A 17180-nucleotide genomic window follows, 5' to 3' on the forward strand; every position below is an offset into this window, starting at 1 on the left:
AGGGTTACAACAGAACACTGATTCACTAGAGGCTTTATATCTAAATCACCAGGGTTACAACAGAACACTGATTCACTAGAGGCTTTATATCTAAATCACCAGGGTTACAACAGAACACTGATTCACTAGAGGCTTTATATCTAAATCACCAGGGTTACAACAGAACACTGATTCACTAAATCACCAGACAACAGAACACTGCTTTCTATCTAAATCACCAGGGTTACAACAGAACACTGATTCATCTAAATCACCAGGCAACAGAACACTGATTCACTAGAGGCTTTCTATCTAAATCACCAGGGTTACAACAGAACACTGATTCACTAGAGGCTTTCTATCTAAATCACCAGGGTTACAACAGAACACTGATTCACTAGAGGCTTTATATCTAAATCACCAGGGTTACAACAGAACACTGATTCACTAGAGGCTTTCTATCTAAATCACCAGGGTTACAACAGAACACTGAATCACTAGGAACACTGATTCACTAAATCAGGCTACAAATCAGAACACTGATTCACTAGAGGCTTTATATCTAAATCACCAGGGTTACAACAGAACACTGATTCACTAGAGGCTTTCTATCTAAATCACCAGGGTTACAACAGAACACTGATTCACTAGAGGCTTTCTATCTAAATCACCAGGGTTACAACAGAACACTGATTCACTAGAGGCTTTCTATCTAAATCACCAGGGTTACAACAGAACACTGATTCACTAGAGGCTTTATATCTAAATCACCAGGGTTACAACAGAACACTGATTCACTAGAGGCTTTATATCTAAATCACCAGGGTTACAACAGAACACTGATTCACTAGAGGCTTTCTATCTAAATCACCAGGGTTACAACAGAACACTGATTCACTAGAGGCTTTAATCTAAATCACCAGGGTTACAACAGAACACTGATTCACTAGAGGCTTTATATCTAAATCACCAGGGTTACAACAGAACACTGATTCACTAGAGGCTTTATATCTAAATCACCAGGGTTACAACAGAACACTGATTCACTAGAGGCTTTATATCTAAATCACCAGGGTTACAACAGAACACTGATTCACTAGAGGTTTTATATCTAAATCACCAGGGTTACAACAAAACACTGATTCACTAGAGGCTTTCTATCTAAATCACCAGGGTTACAACAGAACACTGAATCACTAGAGGCTTTATATCTAAATCACCAGGGTTACAACAGAACACTGGACCTCGATTTCAGCTCCAATCAAGAATGTTTTGAAAGTCTACAAAATGTAAAACTTGAAGTTGAATTTTCAGAACTCCATGTTATTACTTTTTTGTTAGGTTTGTTTCAGTTTATTTTCAAACCCTAAAATTGGCAAATGTTGAAATCCTCTGAGAGAGAGTGTGGGTGTGTGTGTGTGCCCAACAGAGAAGTGTGCTCACAAGCGGGAAGGAAGGGGGGAGTTGAGAAGGAAGGAGAGAGGGAGGGGGAGGAAGGAATGTGTGTTCCATTATAGAAGGTTCTGTGGACAGCTGAAGCGTTCTGTCTGTTCAGCGTGTTTGAGAAGAGCCAGGTGACAGCACGGATAACAGGAGATCTATAGCTCTGTGTGTGTGTGTGTGTGTGTGTGTGTGTGTGTGTGTGTGTGTGTGTGTGTGTGTGTGTGTGTGTGTGTGTGTGTGTGTGTGTGTGTGTGTGTGTGTGTGTGTGTGTGTGTGTGTGTGTTGTGTGTCTGTGTGTCTCTGTGTGTCTCTCTCTGCGTGCGTGTGTGTCTCTCTGTGCTTGTGTGTCTCTCTCTCGCTCTGTGCAGGTATGTATGCGTCTGTGTGTGTGTGTACTCCGTGGGCCAGGTCAGGGGTCGTGGTGTGTAACTACTTAAGATGTTGGAGGACTCGGTGGGTCAAAGGTCACATCAGACCAGTCAGTCACTCCTCTTAAAGTAGGTTTAGGCTACATTCCCAAATTGCACCCTAGGTAGTGCACTACTTTTGACCAGGGTCTATAGAGATTCTGTTTACTTGTATGCTTTAAACTGCCAAGTCAAGTACCGCCTACAATGTAATACTTCTACATCTGTACTGCTGCTCTGTGGGGGTTTGAGGCTGGGTGTCTGTAATGCTGGTGTTCTATACTTCTACATCTGTACTGCTGCTCTGTGGGGTTTGAGGCTGGGTGTCTGTAGAGCAACAACTGCTGATGTTCTACTTCTACATCTGTACTGCTGCTCTGTGGGGGTTTGAGGCTGGGTGTCTGTAGAGCAACAACTGCTGATGTTCTGCTGCTCTGTGGGGGTTTGAGGCTTGTCTGTAGAGCATCTGTACTGCTGCTCTGTGGGGGTTTGAGGCTGGGTGTCTGTAGAGCAACAACTGCTGATGTAAAAAGGGCTTTATAAAATAACGTTGATAGATTGATTAACTACTACTGCTACATTTAGGACTCTGATTACAGCCTTTGAGCAGCTCTAGTCTTCAGGCATCTCTGACTTTAGTTAGTGTGTTTATAGAGTGTTTATAGTGTGCTATGTGTTTATAAGGTAGCCTAGTGGTTAGAGTGTTGGACTCGTAACTGAAAGGTTACAAGACCAAATCCCTGAGCTGACAAGGTAAAAAGATCTGTCCTTCTGCCCCTGAACAAGGCAGTTAACCCACTGTTCCCCGGTAGGCTGTCATTGTAAATAAGAATTTGTTCTTCTACTGACTTGCCAAGTTAAATAAAGGTTAAATCAAATAAAAATGGTGTTATAATTATGTTAAAATGTGTTTATAGCCTTAATAGATCACAGACTATATATGTATTATACATGGTAGAAACCTTTCTATAGAGTTAGAGATAATAACAAGTGTGTGTGTGTGTGTGTGTGTGTGTGTGTGTGTGTGTGTGTGTGTGTGTGTGTGTGTGTGTGTGTGTGTGTGTGTGTGTGTGTGTGTGTGTGTGTGTGTGTGTGTGTGTGTGGAGGTGGTACATGTTGATATTTCTCTAAATGTGTTACATTTCTGAAGCTGTCAGGGGGAGGGAATGTGACAAGTCGGTTACACGGTTGACGTTCTGACTGTTTTCTCACGGGAAAAGCGCCCCGGAACCAAGGGGGCGTTTAGTGTGACTAGCTGTCGGGTCAGAACAGATGGAGAGCACAGGAATCTGCTTCGCTCATTGGTTTCAGAATATAGACTTCGGGGCCCTCCAATCTAGTCCTATGTCTATTACTAATAGGCTATTTAGTATACAAACAAATAAAGCAGACGCTTCTTACACGTATGAGCTATATTATCTCAAAACCGTTTAATTAAGATACACATTGTAGGCAATTTACACATGAGTTTATTGATCTGTATTACTCTAATATATCGGTGCAAGTGGTTACTGTTTCTCACCCGCGGGGGCTGTGTGAGGGTGTTTTGAATTTGTGCGTGTGCATATTTGTGTGTGAGTGAGTGGATATTTACTGCTCTGCAACACGACGCTGATGTAGGCTATCTTCAGACCTGCGCGTGCTGCCGTACTAATATTTATAAGAGCTATCTGGACGTGGCGCCAAGAACATCCGTGCATGTCCGCGTTAAGACACACACACACACACACACACACACACACTGAGCGAGAGACCGAGAAGTTCGACCGCTCGGGGCGTGGTTTGGAGCGTGTCACTCAAGCGGAGGAGTCAGCTGCTGGCACGAGTCTGGGCGGGGTGACGTGTGCGGAGCTGGAGCCCAGGCAGCAGCAGAAGTTTGTCAGGACTTCCTCCTGTCTGTTAGTCACCAGTCTACTGCCGGAGGCTCCCAACGGTTTTACACAGATCTTCCATCCTGTCGAAATGAAACGGAACTTTTACGGTACAAAACAGAACTGTTGATTCTGATGGACCCGTAACCTTCTTTCCAGAGACCACGATGTGAATAAATAGTCACTTGCAGGAGTTATTGGTGGATTTTTGTGGTTACTGAAAGGCGGGACGTGGTCTGACCATACTGGGGCGGAGGAGCGGTTGGTCAACCATGCTGTGGCCAGGTTTAGCGCACTGGGTAGCGGCTGTGTTTCTCTGTCGGGTCGCCTCGGCGCAGTACACCAGCGACCAGTGCAGCTGGAGAGGAAGGTAGGGCTATACGTTTATTATTGTATGTGTGTTATTCGACACGTTTTATTAACCCTTATAGGATGTAGACTATACGCCTACAATCCTGTTGCCGAGTGGTTAAAGGAGTGTTGGGTAATAGTCTATGTCAGTGTTGATATGAACCAGTATAACAGGCTGATACAGTCAGTCCAACAGCGGTAGATGTTATGGAAACCCTCGTTTCCTCCCTGCACTTCCAGATGTTGCGCAATAATGTCCTGAACAGCGAGACCACAACATATGTGTAGGTGCAAACAGGTTGGATAGATTAAGTCTGACGCATTTCATATGTTTTTGCAATAAACGGGGGAAGGGGGGTGAACCCCGGGGGGGGGGGTGAATCCTTGACACCCCCAGCCTCTGTGAGAGTGAGTGAGTGAGGGAGAGAGACGTCCTTCCTTATACAATGAGATTGTGTTTATACATGCGTTATGTAGTTTAGGCCTGATGGATTTGCATAGGGAACGTGTTTGTTTCTCCTGTCCTGTAGCCTATAGCGATGTGAGCTCCAATTGGCGGCGTGCCATAATATTCAAAGAAAACACGATAACATATTTTGAACTGTTCCAGTGAAATATATCAAATCTCCGTGCGTGCGCCAAAAGGAGAGCTTGGGTTGGGCGCTTGGACCGTGGAGCCACCAGAGGGAAAAGGAGAGCTTGGGTTGGGCGCTTGGACTGTGGAGCCGTCAGAGGGTAAATGATAGGTTTTCAGCGCTACATCTCGTGTTGAGTTCATACCTTACCTTTCACATACTCATAAAACTGTGTTCTAGGCTATTGTATATAGCATGGCACCCTCCAGATAGTGAGTGCGCAGCCACTCCTGTAATTACAGTAAAATGAACAGGTCCATATGGCCCTTTGATCCGTCGTTTTAAGACGCTGCGTAATAAAAATAACGACTGTGCGACGCTTTCTTGTTGCCGCGCCGCGGTGCGGTTTTCTTTTGAAGATATCAACTTCGAACAAGTTTATCTTTTACTGATCTTAAAGTGCAGCGCATCCCAGATAACCGACCACACATCCTCCCTCCCCTGCGCTCCGGGTATTGGTCACATCGGGTCACAGTTTATCTCGAGAGAGAGACTCATGCTGTAATCAAGTTGCTCTTTAAACGACCTCTTAACTAAGTGATAAGGTGTCATGCATAGGAAGTTAACTGTTAAATATGTTTGTTGTGTTCATGTTTATGACCAACAACATTGCTTCCTCAAACATCAAATATATTCATTACAAGTTTCCTAACCTCTTCTATCCCCTCTACCCTCTCCTCCTCATCATCATAACCTCTCCTCCTCCCCATCATCATAACCTCTCCTCCTCCTCATCATCATAACCTCTCCTCCTCCTCCCCATCATCGTAACCTTTCCTCCTCCTCCCTCATCATCATAACCTCTCCTCCTCCTCCCCATCATCGTAACCTCTCCTCCTCATCATCATAATCTCTCCTCCTCCCTCATCATCATAACCTCTCCTCCTCCTCCCTCATCATCATAACCTCTCCTCCTCCTCACCATCATCATAACCTCTCCTCCTCCTCTCCATCATCATAACCTCTCCTCCTCCTCCCCATCATCATAACCTCTCCTCCTCCTCCCCCATCATCATAACCTCTCCTCCTCCCCATCATCATCATAACCTCTCCTCCTCATCATCATCATAACCTCTCCTCCTCCTCTCCATCATCATAACCTCTCCTCCTCCTCCCTCATCATCATAACCTCTCCTCCTCCTCTCCATCATCATAACCTCTCCTCCTCCTCCCCATCATCATAACCTCTCCTCCTCCTCCCCATCATCATAACCTCTCCTCCTCCTCCCCATCATCATAACCTCTCCTCCTCCTCCCCATCATCATAACCTCTCCTCCTCCTTCTCCCCATCATCATAACCTCTCCTCCTCCTTCTCCCCATCATCATAACCTCTCCTCCTCCTTCTCCCCATCATCATAACCTCTCCTCCTCCTCCTCCCCATCATCATAACCTCTCCTCCTCCTCCTCCCCATCATCATCAACCTCTCCTCCTCCTCTCCATCATCATAACCTCTCCTCCTCCCCATCATCATCATAACCTCTCCTCCTCCTCTCCATCATCATAACCTCTCCTCCTCCTCTCCATCATCATAACCTCTCCTCCTCCTCCCCATCATCATAACCTCTCCTCATCATAACCTCTCCTCCTCCCCATCATCATAACCTCTCCTCCTCCTCCCCCATCATCCCTCTCCTCCTCCTCCCCATCATCATAACCTCTCTCCTCTCTCCATCATCATAACCTCTCCTCCTCCTCTCCATCATCATAACCTCTCCTCCTCCTCCCCATCATCATAACCTCTCCTCCTCCTCCCCCATCATCATAACCTCTCCTCCTCCTCCCCATCATCATCATAACCTCTCCTCCTCCTCTCCATCATCATAACCTCTCCTCCTCCTCTCCATCATCATAACCTCTCCTCCTCCTCTCCATCATCATCCTCTCCTCCTCCCCCCATCATCATAACCTCTCCTCCTCCTCCCCCATCATCATAACCTCTCTCCTCCTCCCTCCCTCCTCCTCCCCATCATCATAACCTCTCCTCCTCCTCCCATCATCATAACCTCTCCTCCTCCTCCCCATCATCATAACCTCTCCTCCTCCTCCCCCATCATCATAACCTCTCCTCCTCCCCATCTCCATCATCATAACCTCTCCTCCTCCCCATCCTCTCCTCCTCCTCCCCATCATCATAACCTCTCCTCCTCCCCATCATCATAACCTCTCCTCCTCCTCCCCATCATCATCATAACCTCCTCCTCCTCCCCCATCATCATCATAACCTCTCCCCCTCCCCATCATCATCCTCCCTCCTCCTCCCCATCATCATAACCTCCTCCTCCTCCCCATCATCATAACCTCTCCTCCTCCCCATCCCCTCTCATCATCATAACCTCTCCTCCTCCTCCCCCATCATCATAACCTCTCCTCCTCCCCATCATCATAACCCTCCTCCTCCCCATCATCATAAACCTCTCCTCCTCCCCATCATCCATCATCATAACCTCTCCTCCTCCCCATCATCATCCCTCCTCCTCCTCCCCCATCATCATAACCTCTCCTCCTCCCCATCATCCCTCTCCTCCTCCCCCATCATCATAACCTCTCCTCCTCCCCATCATCATAACCTCTCCTCCTCCCCATCATCATAACCTCTCCTCCCCCCCATCATCATAACCTCTCCTCCTCCCCATCATCATAACCTCTCCTCCTCCCCCATCCCATCATCATAACCTCTCCTCCTCCCCATCATCATAACCTCTCCTCCTCCCCATCATCATAACCTCTCCTCCTCCCCCTCTCCTCCTCATCATCATAACCTCTCCCATCCCTCCCCCCTCATCATCATAACCTCTCCTCCTCCCCCTCCCCATCATCATAACCTCTCCTCCTCCATCATCATAACCTCTCCTCCTCCTCCCCATCAATCATAACCTCTCCTCCTCCCCATCCCCATCATCATAACCTCTCCTCCTCATCATAACCTCCCCATCATCATAACCTCTCCTCCTCCCCATCATCATAACCTCTGCTCCTCCCCATCATCATCATAACCTCTCCTCATCCCCATCATCATCATAACCTCTCCTCATCCCCATCATCATCATAACCTCTCCTCCTCCCCATCATCATAACCTCTCCTCCTCCTCCCCCATCATCATAACCTCTCCTCCTCCCCCATCATCATAACCTCTCCTCCTCCCCCATCATCATAACCTCTCCTCCTCCCCATCATCATAACCTCTCCTCCTCCCTCATCATCATAACCTCTCCTCCTCCTCCCCATCATCATAACCTCTCCTCCTCCCCCATCATCATAACCTCTCCTCCTCCCTCATCATCATAACCTCTCCTCCTCCTCCCCCATCATCATAACCTCTCCTCCTCCCCCATCATCATAACCTCTCCTCCTCCCTCATCATCATAACCTCTCCTCCTCCCTCATCATCATAACCTCTCCTCCCTCATCATCATAACCTCTCCTCCCTCATCATCATAACCTCTCCTCCTCCCCCATCATCATAACCTCTCCTCCCTCATCATCATAACCTCTCCTCCTCCCCATCATCATAACCTCTCCTCCTCCCCCATCATCATAACCTCTCCTCCTCCCCCATCATCATAACCTCTCCTCCTCCTCATCATCATAACCTCTCCCCCTCCCTCATCATCATAACCTCTCCTCCTCCCTCATCATCATAACCTCTCTCCTCCCTCTCTCATCCTCACTCTCTCCCTCTCTCCTCCTCCCTCTCTCATCCTCACTCTCTCCCTCTCTCCTCCTCCCTCTCTCATCCTCACTCTCTCCCTCTCTCCTCCTCATCTCTCTCCCTCTCTCCTCCTCCCTCTCTCATCCTCACTCTCTCCCTCTCTCCTCCTCCCTCTCTCATCCTCACTCTCTCCCTCTCTCCTCCTCCCTCTCTCATCCTCCCTCTCTCCCTCTCTCTCCCTCTCTCCTCTCCCAGTGGTCTGACCCATGAGTCTCACTCCCGTGATGTGGAGCAGGTATACCTGCGTTGCTCCCAGGGCAGTCTAGAGTGGCTCTATCCTACTGGGGCCCTCATCGTCAACCTGCGGCCCAACACGGAGCCCACGTCTGGGGCTTCCCCCGGCCTGCACGCCTGCATCAAGCCCCAGACAGACTCCCTGAGAACAGCACAGATATTTCACAGTAACCTGACGGATCACACCTCTACCTGGAGAGAGCTGGACAGCTCCGCCTGCTGATGTCTGAGACAGAACAGGTCAGTCAATCAGTCGGTCAGTCATTCAGTCGGTCAGTCACGTTTATTCATAAATCCCTTTTTTCATCAGAAGTAGATATTTCACAGTAACCTGACTGAGAACAGCACAGATATTTCACAGTAACCTGACTGAGAACCGCACAGATATTTCACAGTAACCTGACTGAGAACAGCACAGATATTTCACAGTAACCTGACTGAGAACAGCACAGATATTTCACAGTAACCTGACTGAGAACAGCACAGAGCAGGTTACATAGGCAGAAAGCACATGCTTAAGTTTAACCACTGTAAATATAATTGTTGATATGTTCATAAAGTACTTGTGTGAAGATGATTATCTCAGTGTCATCACACCAGTACATTACACCAGTACATACATTACACCAGTACATTACACCAGTACATACATTACACCAGTACATATTTAATCATGTTTGTTATATTTCCAGGCGCATGGCAGGGTGCAGTGTTTCTCCCTGACAGAGGGGCGCTGTTCATAGAGGCAGTGGGCCAGCAGGACATCAGCAAGAGGATCACAGTGTTTCAGTATGAACTGGTGGCCAGCCACGGACCTGGAGCTCATCTGTACCCACACCTCAACACTGGCACTGGTAAGAGACCAACACCCACACACCCACACACCCACACCCACCCACACACACACCCACACCCACCCACACCCACACACACACACACACACACACACACACACACACACACACACACACACACACACACACACACACACACACACACACACACACACACACACACACACACACACACACACACACGAAAATCCTTAATCTTGTACCCTCCCCCATAGACATCCATCTCATCCCTCCCTCTCTCCCTCCTCATTCCTCCCTCCTCACCCCTCCCTCTCTCCCTTCTCACCCTCCCTCTCTCCCTTCTCACCCCTCCCTCTCTCCCTTCTCACCCCTCCTCCTCTCTCCCTTCTCATCCCTCCCTCTCTCTCTCCCTCCTCATCCCTCCCTCCCCCTCACCCCTCCCTCTCTCCCTCCTCATTCCTCTCTCTCTTCCTCCTCATCCCTCATTCCTCCCCCTCTCTTGCCTCACCCCTCCCTCTCGACCCCAAATAGAGCTAGGGGGAACAGCAAGGGGGTGAGAGAACCAGACTTCCCCCTCTCACACCTCCTCTCCCCTCTCTCAGGAAGTGAGGGATGGATGGGGGAGGGAAAGAAGTCTTCTTTATATCTGATGCTAGTGTTGTACATGACCGGTCAACCGTTTTAGAACACCTACTAATTCAAGGGTTTTTCTTTATTTGGGGGGAGAGTATACAGAATATAGCCCTATTTGGTAAAAGACCAAGTCCAAGGACAGCTCAAATAAGCAAAGAGAAACAACAGTCCATCATTACTTTAAGACATGAAGGTCAGTCAATTCGCTTTCAACGTTTCTTCAAGCGCAGTTGCAAAAACCATCAAGCACTATGATGAAACTGGCTCTCATGAGGACCACCACAGGAAGGAAGACCCAGAGTTACCTCTGCTGCAGAGGATAAGTTCATTAAAGTTTCCAGCCTCAGAAATTGCAGCCCAAATAAATGCTTCACAGAGTTCAGGTAACAGACACATCACAACATCAACTGTTCAGCGGAGACTACATCAAATCAAATCAAATCAAATGTATTTATATAGCCCTTCGTACATCAGCTGATATCTCAAAGTGCTGTACAGAAACCCAGCCTAAAACCCCAAACAGCAAACAATGCAGGTGTAAAACAGCACGGTGGCTAGGAAAAACTCCTAGAAAGGCCAAAACCTAGGAAGAAACCTAGAGAGGAACCGGGCTATGTGGGGTGGCCAGTCCTCTTCTGGCTGTGCCGGGTAGAGATTATAACAGAACATGACCAAGATGTTCAAATGTTCATAAATGACCAGCATGGTCGAATAATAATAAGGCAGAACAGTTGAAACTGGAGCAGCAGCACAGTCAGGTGGACTGGGGACAGCAAGGAGCCATCATGTCAGGTAGTCCTGGGGCACGGTCCTAGGGCTCAGGTCCTCCGAGAGAGAGAGAGAATTAGAGAGAATCAGGCCTTCATGGTTGAATTGCTGCAAAGAAACCACTACTAAAGGACCCCAATAAGAAGAAGAGACTTGCTTGGGCCAAGAAACACGAGCAATGGACATTAGACACCGGTGGAAATGTGTCCTTTGGTCTGGAGTCTAAATTGGAGATTTTTGGTTCCAACCTCCGTGTCTTTGTGAGACGCTGTGTGGATGTATGGATGATCTCTGTTTGTGTATTTCACACCGTAAAGCATGGAGGAGGAGGTGTTATGGTGTGGGTGTATGGATGATCTCTGTTTGTGTATTTCACACCGTAAAGCATGGAGGAGGAGGTGTTATGGTGTGGATGTATGGATGATCTCTGTTTGTGTATTTCACACCGTAAAGCATGGAGGAGGAGGTGTTATGGTGTGGGTGTATGGATTATCTCTGTTTGTGTATTTCACACCGTAAAGCATGGAGGAGGAGGTGTTATGGTGTGGGTGTATGGATGATCTCTGTTTGTGTATTTCACACCGTAAAGCATGGAGGAGGAGGTGTTATGGTGTGGGTGTATGTATTACTCTGTTTGTGTATTTCACACCGTAAAGCATGGAGGAGGAGGTGTTATGGTGTGGGTGTATGGATGATCTCTGTTTGTGTATTTCACACCGTAAAGCATGGAGGAGGAGGTGTTATGATGTGGGTGTATGGATGATCTCTGTTTGTGTATTTCACACCGTAAAGCATGGAGGAGGAGGTGTTATGGTGTGGGTGTATGTATTACTCTGTTTGTGTATTTCACACCGTAAAGCATGGAGGAGGAGGTGTTATGGTGTGGGTGTATGGATGATCTCTGTTTGTGTATTTCACACCGTAAAGCGTGGAGGAGGAGGTGTTATGGTGTGGGTGTATGGATGATCTCTGGTGTTATGGTGTGGGGGAATATTGCTGGTGACATTGTCTGAGATTCATTTAGAATTCAAGGCACACTTAACCAGCATGGCTACCACAGCATTCTGCAGCGATACGCCATCCAATCTGGTTTGGGCTTAGTGGGACTATCATTTGTTTTCAACAGGTCAATGACCCAACAAACCTCCAGGCTAGTAGGTGTTCTAAAACGTTTGATCGGTAGTGTATACTGTATGTGGTGTGTGGTGGTGGTGGGGTGTGGGTGGTGTGTGGTGGTGTGTGATGGTGTGGTGTGGTGTGTGTGGTGGTGTATGGTGGTGGGGTGTGTGGTGGTGGTGTGGTGGTGTATGGTGGTGTGTGGTATGGTGGTGGGTGGGGTGTATGGTGGTGGTGGTGGTGTATGGTGGTGGTGTGGGTGGTGTGTGGTGGTGTATGGTGGGGTGTTGTGGGTGTGGTGGTGTGTGTGGTGTATGGTGGTGTATGGTGGGGTGTGTATGGTGGTGGGGTGTGGTGGTGTATGGTGGTGGGGTATGTCATGTGTCTCATGTCTCATGTCTGTCTGGTGTAGGTCCTGTACACCCTGTGTGATGACCAGATCCTGATGGTGGTGTGTGTACCAGCGACTTTGGTGTGCACACACACACAACACCACAACACACACACAGGTTATGGTTGTGGGGTGTGGTGGTGTGTGGTGGTGTATGGTGGTGTGTGGTTACGCACAACACACACACACACACATGGTGGTGGGGTGTGGTGGGGGTGTTTATGGTGTGTGGTGGTGTGTGATTGTGGTGGTGGGGTGTGTGGTGGTGTGGTGGTGTGGTGGTGGTGGTGGTGGTGGTGTGTGGTGGTGTGTGACACACACACACACATGGTGGTGGGGTGTGTGGTGGTGTGGGTGGTGTATTGGTGTGTGGTGGGTATGGTGTGTGGTGGTGTACACATGGTGTGTGGTGGTGTACACACACACACACACACACACACACACACCACACACACACACACACACAACACCACAACACACACACACACACACACACACACACACACAACACCACAACACACACATGGTGTGTGGTGGTGTACACACACACACACAACACACACACACACACACACACACACACACACACATGGTGTGTGGTGGTGTAACACACACACAGGTTACACACAACACACACACAACACACACACACACACACACACACACACACACACACACACATGGTGTGTGGTGGTGTACACACACACATGGTGGTGTGTGGTGGGGTACATGGTGTGTGGTACACATGGTGTGGGTGGTGTACATGGTGGCACTGTGTGGTGGTGTATGGTGTGTGGTGGTGTACAACACACACACATGGTGGTGTGTGGTGGTGTAACACACACACACATTACACACACACCACATGGTGGTGTGTGGTGGTGTACAGGTACACACACACACACACACACACACACACACACATGGTGTGTGGTGGGGTACACACACACACACACATTACACACACACACACACACACACACACACATGGTGTGTGGTGGTGTATGGTGGTGTGTGGTGGGGTATGGTGTGTGGTGGTGTGTGGTGGGGTGTGGTGGTGTACATGTCATGTGTCTCATGTCTCATGTCTCACACACAGCCTCCTGTACACCCTGCACAGATGACCACATCACACACAGGTACGTACCACACACTTTGGTACACACACACACACACACACACACACACACACACACACACACACACACACACACACACACACACACACACACACACACAACACCACAACAACACCACAACACACACACAGGTTACGCACAACACAACACCACACACAGAACAATGTCCATCACCATCATTAAGTTTGCTGGCGACACGACGGTGGTCGGCCTGATCACCAACTACGATGAGACAGCCAATAAGGGAGGATGTCAGCGCTCCACATCGACTGTAGGGGAGCAGGTGGAGAGAGGTTCACCTTCCTCTGTGTCCACATCACTGAGGAATTAACATGATATACACACATAAACACACACACACACACCCACCTTGCCCCTCAGGAGGCTTGGGCCCTCAGACCCTCAACATGTTCTACAGCTGCACCATTGAGAGCATCTTGACTGGCTGCGTCTCTGCTTGGTACGGCAAGAGCATCGCCCTCGATCACAGCCCAGTAGACAGCCCAGTAGACAGCCCAGTAGACAGCCCAGTAGACAGCCCAGTAGACAGCCCAGTAGACAGCCCAGTAGACAGCCCAGTACTTGGTACGGCAAGAGCATCGCCCTCGATCACAGCCCAGTAGACAGCCCAGTAGACAACCCAGTAGACAGCCCAGTAGACAGCCCAGTAGACAGCCCAGTAGACAGCCCAGTAGACAGCCCAGTAGACAGCCCAGTAGACAGCCCAGTAGACAGCCCAGTAGACAGCCCAGTAAACAGCCCAGTAGACAGCCCAGTAGACAGCCCAGTAGACAGCCCAGTAGACAGCCCAGTAGACAGCCCAGTAGACAGCCCAGTAGACAGCCCAGTAGACAGCCCAGTAGACAGCCCAGTAGACAGCCCAGTAGACAGCCCAGTAGACAGCCCAGTAGACAGCCCAGTAGACAGCCCAGTAGACAGCCCAGTACTTGGTACGGCAGCTGCTTGGCATCCGACCACAAGGCGCTCCAGAGGGTAGTGCGTATGGTGCAGTACATCACTGGGGACGAATTCCCTGCCATCCAGGACCTCTATACCAGGCGGTGTCACAGGAAGGCCCTAAAAATGGTCAAACACTCCAGGCGTCCAAGACATAGACTGTTCTCTCTGCTACCACACGGCAAGCTGTACCGATCCACCAAGTCATAGACTGTTCTCTCTGCTACCTCCCACGGCAAGCTGTACCGATCCACCAAGTCATAGACTGTTCTCTCTGCTACCACACGGCAAGCTGTACCGATGCCCCAAGTCATAGACTGTTCTCTCTGCTACCTCACGGCAAGCTGTACCGATCCACCAAGTCATAGACTGTTCTCTCTGCTACCGCACGGCAAGCTGTACCGATGCCCCAAGTCATAGACTGTTCTCTCTGCTACCTCACGGCAAGCTGTACCGATGCCCCAAGTCATAGACTGTTCTCTCTGCTACCTCACGGCAAGCTGTACCGATGCCCCAAGTCATAGACTGTTCTCTCTGCTACCTCACGGCAAGCTGTACAAGTCATAGACTGTTCTCTCTGCTACCTCACGGCAAGCTGTACCGATGCCCCAAGTCATAGACTGTTCTCTCTGCTACCGCACGGCAAGCTGTACCGATGCCCCAAGTCATAGACTGTTCTCTCTGCTACCTCACGGCAAGCTGTACCGATGCACCAAGTCATAGACTGTTCTCTCTGCTACCTCACGGCAAGCTGTACCGATGCACCAAGTCTGGAACCAACAGGACCCTGCTTCTACCCCCTAGTCACTTTACCTCCACCTATATGTACATGTATATCTACCTCCATTACCTCGTACCCCTGCACATCGACTCAGTACTGATACCCTGTGTGTATAGTCATGTTATCATAGACTCAGTACTGATACCCTGTGTGTATAGTCATGTTATCATAGACTCAGTACTGGTACCCTGTGTGTATAGTCATGTTATCATAGACTCAGTACTGGTACCCTGTGTGTATAGTCATGTTATCATAGACTCAGTACTGGTACAACGTGTGTATAGTCATGTTATCATAGACTCAGTACTGGTACCCTGTGTGTATAGTCATGTTATCATAGACTCAGTACTGATACCCTGTGTGTATAGTCATGTTATCATAGACTCAGTACTGGTACAACGTGTGTATAGTCATGTTATCATAGACTCAGTACTGGTACCCTGTGTGTATAGTCATGTTATCATAGACTCAGTACTGGTACAACGTGTGTATAGTCATGTTATCATAGACTCAGTACTGGTACCCTGTGTGTATAGTCATGTTATCATAGACTCAGTACTGGTACCCTGTGTGTATAGTCATGTTATCATAGACTCAGTACTGGTACCCTGTGTGTATAGTCATGTTATCATAGACTCAGTACTGATACCCTGTGTGTATAGTCATGTTATCATAGACTCAGTACTGATACCCTGTGTGTATAGTCATGTTATCATAGACTCAGTACTGGTACCCTGTGTGTATAGTCATGTTATCATAGACTCAGTACTGGTACCCTGTGTGTATAGTCATGTTATCATAGACTCAGTACTGGTACCCTGTGTGTATAGTCATGTTATCATAGACTCAGTACTGGTACCCTGTGTGTATAGTCATGTTATCATAGACTCAGTACTGGTACAACGTGTGTATAGTCATGTTATCATAGACTCAGTACTGGTACAACGTGTGTATAGTCATGTTATCATAGACTCAGTACTGGTACAACGTGTGTATAGTCATGTTATCATAGACTCAGTACTGGTACACTGTGTGTATAGTCATGTTATCATAGACTCAGTACTGGTACAACGTGTGTATAGTCATGTTATCATAGACTCAGTACTGGTACCCTGTGTGTATAGTCATGTTATCATAGACTCAGTACTGGTACAACGTGTGTATCGCCAAGTTACTCGTGTTATTTTTCTGTTCCTTTAAAATGTTTCTCTCTGCATTGTTGTGAAGGGCCCGTCAGTAAGCATTTCACTGTTAGTCTCCACCTGTTGTTTCCCAAGCCTGTGACAAATGTTATTTGATTTGATTTAGAACACAGCCACAAACAGCACCAGCTGTAAAGGACATGAACAACCCTTCTCATCACTCTCTCTTCCCCATATTTCTCTCCCCCCTCTCCTCCCCATATCTCTCTTCTCTCTCTCCTCCCCATATCTCTCTCCTCCCCATATCTCTCTCCTCCCCATATCTCTCTCCTCCCCATATATCTCTCCTCCCCATATATCTCTCCTCCCCATATCTCTCTTCTCCCCTCTCCTCCCCATATCTCTCTCTCCCCTCCTCCCCATATCTCTCTCCTCTCTCTCCTCCCCATATCTCCCTCCTCCCCATATCTCTCTCTCCTCCCCATATCTCTCTTCTCTCTCCTCCCCATATCTCTCTCTCTCTCTCTCTCCTCCCCATATCTCTCTCCCCATCCCCCTCCCCATATCTCTCTCCTCCCCATATCTCTCTTCTCTCTCCTCTCTCTCCCCATATCTCTCTCCTCCCCATATCTCTCTCCTCCCCATATCTCTCTCCCCATATCTCTCTCCTCCCCATATCTCTCTTCTCTCTCTCCTCCCCATATCTCTCTCCTCCCCATATCTCCCCATATCTCTCTCCTCCCCATATCTCTCTCCTCCCCATATCTCTCTCCTCCCCATATCTCTCTCCTCCCCATATCTCTC

The 17180-nt window shown here is 48.4% G+C and overlaps 2 protein-coding genes and 1 long non-coding RNA gene across 3 annotated transcripts in view; 2 read left to right on the forward strand and 1 right to left on the reverse strand.

Moving 5' to 3' along the window:
- The window catches only part of LOC127932535 (UDP-GlcNAc:betaGal beta-1,3-N-acetylglucosaminyltransferase-like protein 1), an 80290-nt gene that overhangs the window by 49288 nt on the left and 13822 nt on the right, over positions 1-17180 (forward strand). The window lies entirely within an intron of this gene.
- Positions 3687-12398, forward strand: LOC127931961 (meteorin-like protein). The gene is made up of 4 exons (XM_052526121.1): positions 3687-4070; positions 8596-8801; positions 9327-9488; positions 12379-12398. Exons 1-4 carry the CDS (start codon positions 3973-3975, stop codon positions 12396-12398), a joined length of 486 nt encoding a protein of 161 aa, XP_052382081.1. The 5' UTR covers positions 3687-3972.
- On the reverse strand, positions 5422-6763 carry LOC127932537 (uncharacterized). Its single transcript, XR_008145914.1, has 3 exons — positions 6694-6763; positions 6400-6543; positions 5422-5955 (listed from the first exon to the last, which is right to left on the reverse strand). It is a non-coding gene; the product is annotated as an uncharacterized LOC127932537 (long non-coding RNA).

The sequence above is a fragment of the Oncorhynchus keta genome, chromosome 10 (genome assembly GCF_023373465.1).
Source record: "Oncorhynchus keta strain PuntledgeMale-10-30-2019 chromosome 10, Oket_V2, whole genome shotgun sequence".
Classification (NCBI taxonomy): Eukaryota; Metazoa; Chordata; class Actinopteri; order Salmoniformes; family Salmonidae; genus Oncorhynchus; species Oncorhynchus keta.

Excerpts from the sequence above, each read along its gene's own strand:
- LOC127931961 (XM_052526121.1), top strand. The coding sequence starts at position 3,973 with ATGCTGTGGCCAGGTTTAGCGCACTGGGTAGCGGCTGTGTTTCTCTGT. Across the intron at positions 8,802-9,326 it reads AACAGCACAGATATTTCACA|GCGCATGGCAGGGTGCAGTG; the intron begins GTAACCTGACGG and ends TTATATTTCCAG. Across the intron at positions 9,489-12,378 it reads ACACCTCAACACTGGCACTG|GTCCTGTACACCCTGTGTGA; the intron begins GTAAGAGACCAA and ends TGTCTGGTGTAG.